This window comes from Neomonachus schauinslandi, chromosome 1 (genome assembly GCF_002201575.2).
Source record: "Neomonachus schauinslandi chromosome 1, ASM220157v2, whole genome shotgun sequence".
Lineage (NCBI taxonomy): Eukaryota > Metazoa > Chordata > Mammalia > Carnivora > Phocidae > Neomonachus > Neomonachus schauinslandi.
Window position 1 is genome coordinate 200,772,419 of NC_058403.1, and position 10,800 is coordinate 200,783,218.

A 10,800-nucleotide genomic window follows, 5' to 3' on the forward strand; every position below is an offset into this window, starting at 1 on the left:
GGCAGGTTTGCTGCAGTCTCCTGGCGCACGGATAACCTTGCCGCTGCCACTGCTCCAGCTCCTCCCCCTTCCCTCCCGATCCCCGCCCGGGCTGGCCAGAGAAGGGGGCGGAGCTCCGAGCGGCCGGGGTCGGGGTTAGGGGATTTGGCGGGTTGCCCGCGCTGGACTGAGGGCAGGTGAGCCCGGGGGCGTGGGCTTTGCGTAGGAGCTAGAGTGTGAAGTCCCGGGAGAATGCGGGGGACAGGGGGTGAGGGCTGGGAGGGTCTGCCAGCTTTCTCCTTGGGAGAGTCCTCTGGGACCCTGGCCGGGGTGGGGGACCTGGGCATGCGAGAAGTCCGCGCCGTGGGGAACGAAGGTCAGGGGGCTAGTCCTCCGACAGGCAAAGCCCAGCAGGCTGGACTGAGTACCCTGTGCCCCCAGGTGTGTGCTCGGGCGGCCCTCGGTCCCGGCGCGCTCTGGGCCGCGGCCTGGGGAGTCCTGCTGCTCACGGCCCCCGCAGGGGCGCAGCGCGGACGCAAGAAGGTCGTGCACGTGCTCGGTGAGTCTGGATAGCCGAAGCGGGTCTTGTCCCGCAGGAGCCGTGGCCGAATGTGACTGCCTGGCTGCAGGGAGGATATAGAGGGTAGGGTGTGGAGCGCTCCTGACGGTCATACTTCCCCCCCCAACCCCTCCTCCTCTGAGTCCCAGTTCCCTTTCCTGATATCCTTTAACCTTCCGATCCCCTGACCTCGGCCCAAGCCTTCTTCTCACACTTCCCTGGGATCCCCTTCCCCCGGTTTCCCATCCCGCCCCCTGGGACCTCTTCTGAACCCTGCTTGGCCCTCCCGCAGAGGGTGAGTCGGGCTCGGTGGTGGTGCAGACGGCGCCGGGGCAGGTGGTCAGTCACAGGGGTGGCACCATCGTCTTGCCCTGCCGCTACCACTATGAGGCAGCCGCCCACGACCACGACGGCGTCCGTCTCAAGTGGACTAAGGTGGTGGACCCACTGGCCTTTGCCGACGTCTTCGTGGCGCTGGGCCCCCAGCACCGAGCATTTGGCAGCTACCGTGGGCGTGCGGAGCTGCAGGGCGATGGACCCGGGGATGCCTCCCTGGTTCTCCGAAACGTTACGCTGCAGGATTATGGGCGCTATGAATGCGAGGTCACCAATGAGCTGGAGGATGACACTGGCATGGTCAAGCTGGACCTGGAAGGTAACAGCTTGTGGATGGAATAAAGCATGTGTCTAAGGGAGGAGAGTGGGAAATATTGCAAAGGACAGAAACCAAATCAAGTTGGCCTAAAGGAATTTGAGGCTTGGTAGGGTAGGGTAATTGTTCTGATTTGAGGCGAATTTGCTCACCAAGAACATTGGCAATGTCTAGAAAGGGGTTGCTGATGGCATCTAGTGGGTAGAGGCCAGGGAGGCTGCAATACATCCTACAATGCACAGGACAGCCCCCCACAGCAAAGAAGGATCCAGTCTAAAATGTCACTAGTAAGGACTTTGGGAAACCCTGGAGGTGAGATCCAGGGAGATCCACTCACACCATGTCAGGAATTCCTCCCTCAGCTCTCTTTCCCTAAGTGGGCTTTCTTCAGGCAGGTTTCCCCTGATGGAGCCAAAAAGTAGTGCCAGGCTTCCATCCTCCAACTTAGCAGTTAATTTCCTAGCAGTGCTAGCTAGAGTCCCAGAGTTGTCCCTCATTGGCCCAAGTTAAGTCATGTGCCCATCCATGAGCCAATCACTGTGACTGGGAGATGGGATGCTCTGATTGGATGACTGTGGAGCTGAGAGGTGGGGTTTCTACCTGAAGAATTCTCTCCCACCTGGTTTGCCTTCCTCAGCCCATCCGAGAAGATTCTAGGAGAGATTTCAGAATCTGTACCTCCCAACAACAGCAAATAACAATAATAGCAGCAGCTCTCCTTTACTGTCCAAATTAAACAAGTCTCTTGTTTAATTTTCCCAAAAACTTTGAGGGAGATGCTAGTACCAGCAGATGGGCAACTAGCTCAGAGATTAGAACCTTGCTCAGGGTACATGCAAGTGAGTGGCAGAGCTAGGACTCGAGCCTCGGTCTTCAGCGTCTAGGTGTTCTTTCTGGCCCCTGTTTGCTCCTCCCTGCGTCTGCTGAAAGATGCATCTGCACCTCCAGGGTCTGCCCCTCAAACACACACGCAGAATGCTGCTGAGCTGAGCTGACTGTGGGTCCAATGAAGAGCAAGTTTTAAGAACTGAAGGTGGAAGAGAAACCAGTGGGAACCGCCCTGGACAATGCTGGGGATCAAAGAGGTCTTTGCCCAGGGTCATACTTTCAGGGGCTCCCTGTGGGGGAGTCAGCACTGGACACAGACATTCCCAGCTCCATCAGCTCAGGGCTTGACCAGAGGGAAGCTCCCAGTGCTGGGGGAATGTCAGAAGCACTAAAGATTGAAGGGAGAAGGGTTGTGGGGGTTTGGTTTTGAAGGATGAATAGGAGTTGAGCAGATGGAAAAAGTGGAAAGTACATAAGCAGAGGTCTCCAGTGGTGGAAAGGGGATGGATATGATTAAGTATCTTAAGAGGGAGAGTCAAGTGAATCCCAAGCTTACGGCAAAGGGATCACAAGGGGTGTGAGCCTGGTAACAGCGTGGTCAGGTCTAAGTCCAGAGTGAGGGATGGAGTGGAAAGTCTAGGTTGAAGAGTCACGCAGCACCCCAGATGTTAGGTGGGTAGGGGAGGGCTGGGATTCCCGAGCTGAACCCCCTACGTACGTCCTCCCAGGAGTTGTCTTCCCTTACCACCCCCGTGGAGGCCGCTACAAGTTGACCTTCACGGAGGCGCAGCGCGCCTGCGCTGAGCAGGACGGTATCCTGGCGTCCGCAGAGCAGCTGCACGCGGCCTGGCGCGACGGCCTGGACTGGTGCAACGCTGGCTGGCTGCGCGACGGCTCCGTGCAGTACCCGGTGAGCCAGCCTCGGGAGCCTTGCGGCGGCCTGGGCGGAGCTGGGAGCGCCGGGACGGGCGGCGGCACCGCCTCCGGGGGTGTGCGCAACTACGGCTTCCGCCACAATGCCGGAGAACGCTACGACGCCTTCTGCTTCACATCCAACCTCCCGGGTGTGTAGGCCCCGCCCCTAGGAAGGAGACCCCCGCCCTCCACAGGCTCGGGGTCCGCCCTACCGGTGAGGCCCCGCCCCCAGAGAGCCCTCTCCCGGGTCCCCCTCCCTCTCAATCTCTTTCCCACCCTCTCAGTTTGCTCCTTTTAGCCCGTCTATCCACTCCGGCCCTTGGGGGCCCAGACCAGGATATCCCACCCGCGGACTGCCATGGCGCAGCAACCAAGCGTCGCCGGGCATCAACACTGCCCTGGCCAAGGCTCGGGTCCAGGACTGCAGGGGAGAGGGTATTCCTGAATCCTCTGGCTGGGGTCCTGGGTTGCAGGCACGTGGGGGTGGGAAGCGTCCTGAATCCCGAGAAGGACAGATCCCGGGAGCGGCCTTAACCACTCTCCCCCACTCCACTGCAGGACGTGTGTTCTTCCTGAAGCCGCTGCGGCCTGTGCCCTTCTCGGGAGCAGCGCGTGCATGCGCGGCGCGCGGCGCGGCCGTCGCCAAGGTGGGACAGCTGTTCGCTGCGTGGAAGCTGCAGCTGCTGGACCGCTGCACCGCGGGCTGGCTGGCCGACGGGAGCGCGCGCTACCCCATCGTGAATCCGCGCGCGCGCTGCGGCGGCCGCCGGCCGGGCGTTCGCAGCCTGGGATTCCCCGACGCCACGCGCCGTCTCTTCGGCGTCTACTGCTACCGTGCACCCGGCGCGCCGGACCCCGCACCCGGCGGCTGGGGCTGGGGCTGGGCCGGAGGCGGCGGCTGGGCCGGAGGCGCGCGCGACCCCGCTGCTTGGGCCCCGCTGCGCGTCTAGGCCCTGGGCGCAGTTGGTTGGGGTGCTTGGCGGCTGGCCGAGTGCTCTGCGGTCTCTTGGACACAGACCACGTGACTGGAGACTGGTCACGCTCCCTGCGGTGCCCTGCGGGCTGACCAGGCCTCCTGTGGTCTTTGAACACTGGCTGCGCCCCCTGGGGTCCTCACAGACTGGCCAGTTCCCGGAGACTGATCAAGCCTCCACCTCTCCTGGACGGTGGATTTCCCCTCCTCCCTCGACTTTCCCCAGGAGATGGGGCATGCCCCCTGAAGACCCCTGGAGGCCCACAGACCCTGAGGTCTTCTGAAGACTGGCCACTCCTCCCGAGGTTACTTGAAAACAGGACCACCCACCCCGCGGTCTCCTGGAGGCTGGACCCCCAGGATTATCTGGAGATTGGCTTCAGGCCCTCTGCATCTCCCTGGAGACTGAAGACTGATCCCTTATGGTCATCTGGACACTGAACCCTCTTCCCCCTCACATGTAGAGAAACCTCGGAGCTCACCAGGTGATCACGCCCCCGTGCTCACATGGAGTCTGGGCTTCTGTCCTCTCCCCTGTGGAGACCTGGAAATTGGGTATTCCCATTCTTGCCCCCTTTCGCTGCGAATCCCTTGAAGTTTGCAGACTAACAGGCCATGTTCCCAGGTCACCCTGAACAGCCCCGCCCCTCCTTTCAGGGGAGACCAGCCTTGTCTGTCACCACTTAAACAGAATGACATGCCCCAGCTGGCTCGCATGACTGGTGGCCATGCCCCTCCCCTCAGGTATCTCTTTGGAGGGAGAAAATCCGCTCCCACCTGATGGACGGCCTCTTTCCTGGCTGTCACCAAAGAGACCATCCCTTGGGCCCAGGGATCCATAGGATCCATGTCACTCACTTGGAGACAAACTGTCCCACGTCCCATTGTTACCAAGGCGACCAGCCCAACTTCTACCTGTAACCTAGTCGCACAGCCCTTCCCTCATCAGTCACACCCAAGAAGATAGTGCCTCCCTCCTCCAGCTGTAACCATGGATACCACACGTTTCCCATCTCGCCTCCGGGACACCAGAGAGCTACAACTCTACTTCTGGATGTCCCCATTCTTACCAACAGCCATGAAGACCACCTTCCCCACCCCAGACTGTCTGGAGAGTGACCCAACATTCAGCTCTCCAGCTCTCACCGTGGGAACAGGCTGCCCCTTTCCCCAGTGCACCCCAGCTCCTTGCCACCCTCCAAACTCTGCCTCCAAGCTGCTAAAACCCCATAGCTGTTGCCATGGAGACCAAACTCTGGTGTCTGAGGTAACAGAACACCTTTCCCCTTAGGCTTTCCCAGGTCAGCAGGGCCCCCACCCCACCGAACTATCACCATAGAGACTGTCAGCATCATCCCCATGACAACCAACTCCCAGCTCTCAGGAACTTCTTACCGTGGGCTAGAACTGCACCCCTTCGGGCTTCATGTCTGCCCCTTAACCAGATAGGCCCAGCCCCGGGCAGCATCCCCAGATATGGCTGGACTTCTGGAGCTGCTGGACACCCTTCGTTTGCACGCTAACTATATGCCAGACAACAGTGCACGAGACCCTTGCAACCCCCAGGTGTTTGCATTGCTGCCGTACAGATGAGCAAACTGACTCTGGCAGCCCTGGCCCTCTATGCCATGCAAGCACTGGGCTCCTGCCTTCCCTTCTAGACCACATCTCCATTATCACGGAGCTCCTCTCCCCTCTAACTGCCCCCTTCCCCACATTTCACTCCTTAGAGATCCAGGAGAGATGGAATGTTTTTAAGCTTCAAAATCCACAGTGAGCTCCAGGTTCTAAAGTGCAATTTGTGCTAAGAAGTCAGGACCCAGCCAGACGCCCCCCACCCCCAGTGTTGAGAGCCAGTTCAGGAGAGATGGTCCATGAACAAAGCCACTCCAGCTATGGGAGACCTCAGCTCCAAGGTCTTCCATGGAGTAGGACAGTGTGCCCTCCTGGACAACCCCCCCCCCCCATTGTCACATCCATCTTGAGGAAACTCATCTGTGAGTTTTGGAATCAGGTGGGTTCAGGTTCGAATTCTGCCTCTGTGACCCAAGTGACAAACCCCCTGAGCCTGTTTCCTCCTCTGTACCAGAGCTGTTCTGAGGTCCCAGTGAGTGCAAAGCATACAGCAGGGACTCAATAAAAAACGTGTGGGGTTTTTTTTTGAATGAATGAGAAAATGAAACAGCCAGTGGGTAATTGCTTCATAAATGCACTTTGGTGGACAAAATATTTCCCAGCTGGGGGCGGGGGGAGGTATGGTGATGATTTGGTTGGGAAGCATCCCCCCTCATTCCTCAGGAGCATCCTCACTCCCCAGTTTCTCCCCCTCTGCCTTCCCCCCTTCTGCCTTCACTCTCTTCCTTGCATCATCCCCCATGTGTCTGGCCCTTTTCAGCCCTGTCCTGATTGGGTCGTTGACACATGCAGTGATTCCGGTCAATCTCCCAGGCACAAAGTGTGGAAAACTGGATGGAAAATTCTTGCACCAGGAAGGCAGATTGCAATTTTCCGTGGTGCGGAGGTGGAGTTGGGGGGGGGGGGAATCGTGGACGGAGAAACATTGAAAGTTTCTGGGATACAAGCAAAGGGAGAAGAGAAAAACATGTAAAAGTGATTAGGCTGTAGACGTGAGATAGTCGATGTTACCGCTCATCCTTCAATACCAGATGTGACAGAGCTCCTAGAGACTCAAACCACTCATCTGAAGGCAGGGCCCAGCCCCTTGGTTAGACTGCCTTGGGCCCCAGCTGGGCCTTCATTTCCTTGAATAGGGGAATGGTAGGGGCATATTTCCAGGGATGAGTGCATAGGATTTTCTTTCACCCCGCCTTTTCCCTGCTGGCATCCTCTCTCCCTTCCGTGGTTCCAGTTTCCTAGTTTTTCTCATGAATATGTAACTTTTTAACCACCACTCGTACAATGAGAGTCAGAGGGGCTGACACCACCCCCTTCCAGTTCAGCCAATGAATGCTGTGGCACACCTCCTGGGAAACCCTGATTGGTTCAGGGAGGGAGAGGGAAGCGGGTGGGCCGTGTGACTGAGCCCCTGGGATTTTGGAGAACCAATTGGGCCAAGGGAACCTTCTTTCTGCTGGAGTCGCTTCATTGTTGGAGTGGAGGTTTCCAGGGACCACCTGAAGGAGAGCTAAGGGATGGCAACCGGGATAGAACCCTTCCTGACGCCAAATATTCCGAAAAATCGCTCTTTCCCACCCTACACCACCCAGTTCACTGTCCGGAAACATCCAAAGTTTCTTACAAGCCCTTCCAGAGATGTTTTATGTTCATTCAAGCAAACATGCATGTGTATTTCCCCCCTTTTTACACAAATGGCATTTACACAGCTCACACTGTTGTAGCATATCTATCTAGTTCCAAGACATTTTTATCATCCCCAAAGGAAACACCATACCCATTAAGCAAATGCACCCCATTCTTCCCTTTCCCCTCCCCTCTGCCCCGGCAACTGCTCATCTGCTTTCTGTCTCTATAGATCTGCGTATTCTTGATGTTTCATATAAATAGAATAATATAGGGGCACCTGGGTGGCTCAGTCGTTTGGGTTTTTTGTTTTTGTTTGTTTTGTTTTGTTTTTGACTCTTGATTCCCGCTCTGGTTGTGTTTTCAGGTGGTGGTATGGAACCCTCCATTGGCTCCAAACTGGGCGTGGAGCCTGCTTGAGATTCTCTCTCTCCCTCTCCCTCTGCCTCTCCTCCCTGTTCGCTCTCGCGCTCAATAAATAAATAAATAAATAAATAAATAAATGGAATCTTACAATATGTGCCTTTTTGTGTCTGTCTGGCTTCTTTCACTCAGCATAATGTTTTTGAGGTTCATCCATGTTGTGACATGTATCAAGACTTTATTCCTTTTTATGGCTGAATAATATTCTGTGGTATGTATATACCACATTTTGTTTATTCATTCATCCGTTAATGGACATTTGGGGTTTTCCACCTTTTGGTGATTGTGAATAATGCTGTTATGAACATTCATGTGCCATGTTTACTTTTAAAGTCACTCTTCTTTTACTTAATACTGTATTTTTGAGATAGTTTCAATCACCATATAAAAGATCCCCCACCCCCACATTCTTTTGAACGTTGGCAGAGTATTCATTGTTTGGATGCACCATAGTTTTTGTAGCCCATCTCCTAATGGCAGATGTTTAGATACCCCTATTTTGCTGTTAATAATAAGTTCTCACATCACCTCACACAAGTGCAAGTATGATACCAAGAGTTGTTTAATCAAGGAGTTAAACTGGCCATTTTGATAGTGATCTCTACCTCTTCTTAGAGGTGGGGCCAATTTATACCCCACCAGTAATAGATGTACCTGCCTCTTTCCACACATCCTAATCAGCATCGTGTGTTACCACTTTTTATTTTAGCCAACCTGATAGGTTAAAAAAAAAAATGGTATCTCATTGTGGTTGTCACTTGCAATTCTCTTATTATGTGTGAGGCTGAACAAACATCCTCCACTTTGACCTTAGGTGCAGGTGGGTGAGGAAGTCATAAATCATTCGCAGTTTGGGTATGTTGTCATCATTGATCAATGCAAGTCCCCTCTCTTGTTAAATTTATTCGATTCTCTTTTTAAATATGCTCTTTGTTCATCCTGGTGTCCTTGCAAAATGTGTATTATTTTGTTGAGTATATGTTGTAGTTTAAGAGCATCTGTATTTCCTTTTCTGTCAACTTTTTATTCATAGACTTTGCTTATTTGGCTATTGGATTATCAGTCTTTTTTCCCCATTAGTTTGTAGGAGCTCTTTATGTATTAAGACAAGTCCTCTCTCTCTGATTTGAAAAATTGTTCCCAAGCTTGGCATTTACCTTTTGACCTTGTTTATATTTTTTGTTTTGCTTTGCTTTTTGTTTTGTTTTTGCCATTATTTCTTTTTAAATAAAGCCTAAACTCCTCACTACAGCCTCTATGGCCCTGAGTGGTCCATCCTCTGCGTCTCTGACCTCATTTCCTTCCACTATCTACCTCTATCACTCTGCTCCAGCCACTAGATTCCTTGCTATTTCTCAAATAAAGCACATCCTTTCTGCAAGAGGATATTTGCCTTTGCTCTTCCCTCTGCCTGCAATTGTCTTCTTTTCTTCCTCTTCTCATCTAGTTAACACTACTCCTCCTTTAGATTCCATCCACCTCCTCGAGGAAGGCTTCCTTGACCACCTCCCAGGGGCCATGTCTGTCTTGTTCACCATTATCTCTCCAGCACCCAACACAGTACACGGCTCATAACAGTTGCTCAGTAAGTACTTGCTGAGTGAATAAATGAAGAAAGGTCTCAGGAGGTGACAGACAGGTTGAACTGTTAAAAAATTTTATTAAAATGTCCAAGAAGTACATTAATGTCCACAGTGTCAGATACCACAGACCCACAGAACACTGCAGCTCACAGCAAAACCAGCAGAACCTGAAGCTGTTCACACGCACACACACTCACACGCATGCCACATACGTGGCACACGCAAACACACACGCACATCCCAAAGGGAAAGACTAAAAGACAAACCACCCACTTTAGAAAAGACCAGAGCCCCCTCCCACCATGGAGCTGGGGTGGAGGCAGAGCAAGGGACTAAGGGGGCCAAGGGCAGGGAGCATAAACCAAGACCCCCCCCAAAAAAGTTGCATCCCCAGCACCACCCCCCAAGGAAAATCATTTTATGACATGAATTACTGAAGATGTGTTATTATATTTTTTAAACCAAAAAAAATTATCAAAGCAAGAAGGCAAATGTACATCCCTGGGCTTTCTCTATAACTATAAGGTGGAACAGTGGATAATGTCTGTAGCAGGGAAGACTGATGACCACGGTCAAGGATAAGGGTCTAGCTTGCACTTCTCAATCTTTTCCTAAGTCTGCCTATGGATGTGAGAGAGTGCAATTATGTTTCAACCCTTTCCCCCAAAGTAAAGAGCAGTGTTTGGAGTCACAGAGGAAGGACCAAATCCTTGCTCCTGTCTTGGCTGTGACTTCAAACCAGTGCCTTTCTCTTATCTGAGCCTCAGTTTTGTCATGTGTAAAATGGGGAAATAATGGTTCCAAAATCACCGGGCTGTTGAGAAGATTCAAGGAGATAAGTGTGTGAGTCCTTAGCACAGTATAGACTCCATAGTTGTCAACTATGATTATTACTTCCCAGGAGGAACATAGGCTCAATGAACACATTTCTTTCTCTATTGAACCCTTGAACCATATGTTTGCTTATTTTTCTTCCTGCAGAGGGTCATTCCCCATTTGGTTTTTAACACAAATCCACAGATTTTCCCCAGAATAGAGGAGTTGAGAGTGGACAAAATATAGAGGATAAGCTGTAGGTTTTTCCTGCCAGAGATCAGGGAAGTGAATCCTGGCCTTTGGCCTGGAAAGTTCTTTTATAGGTTGCAGATTTGGGGGAACAGATTTAGTTAGTTCTTTCCCACTTAAAAGATTTTTTAAAACGATGAGAGAAAAATGTGTGTGTGTGTGTTCATGTGTATGTGTGTGTGTTTCGGTTTTAACACTGTGCATTTCTCTACAACATAACCGCAGGTAGATGTCACTACTTCAAGTTTTAAGCATTTCTAGTCCGCCAGGCAATGAATGGAGACAGGGATGGGGCAGGAGTAGGAGCGGGACCCAGGGCAGGGGCACTACTGATGTCTCTTGAGGGACGGGTATGGGCACTGAGCTAGAAAACTTGGCACCTCCTTGGTCCAGGAAGGAGGTTCTTTGTCTCCCTGAGAGATGGAGGGGGAAGAAATCTGGGCTCATCAAGCCCTAAACATCCTCTCATCTGTGTGTGTGAGAGAGAGATTCACCACACATACAGAACCACCAAATCTCAGCACTGGACTCGACCTGGGAGGGTAAGCAATACACCTTCCCT

The 10,800-nt window shown here is 52.8% G+C and overlaps 1 protein-coding gene across 1 annotated transcript; it reads left to right on the plus strand.

Annotated features, from left to right (window-relative positions):
* Positions 1 to 324: 324 nt before the first annotated feature.
* HAPLN4 (hyaluronan and proteoglycan link protein 4) lies at positions 325 to 3,883 on the plus strand. The gene is made up of 4 exons (XM_021683192.1): positions 325 to 538; positions 831 to 1,193; positions 2,747 to 3,082; positions 3,492 to 3,883. Exons 1-4 carry the CDS (start codon positions 325 to 327, stop codon positions 3,881 to 3,883), a joined length of 1,305 nt encoding a protein of 434 aa, XP_021538867.1.
* The last annotated feature ends 6,917 nt before the right edge of the window (positions 3,884 to 10,800 follow it).

Coding starts and splice junctions, on each gene's coding strand:
- HAPLN4 (XM_021683192.1), top strand. CDS start 325: ATGCGAGAAGTCCGCGCCGTGGGGAACGAAGGTCAGGGGGCTAGTCCT. Junction 1,194..2,746: donor GGTCAAGCTGGACCTGGAAG/GTAACAGCTTGT, acceptor ACGTCCTCCCAG/GAGTTGTCTTCCCTTACCAC. Junction 3,083..3,491: donor CTTCACATCCAACCTCCCGG/GTGTGTAGGCCC, acceptor ACTCCACTGCAG/GACGTGTGTTCTTCCTGAAG.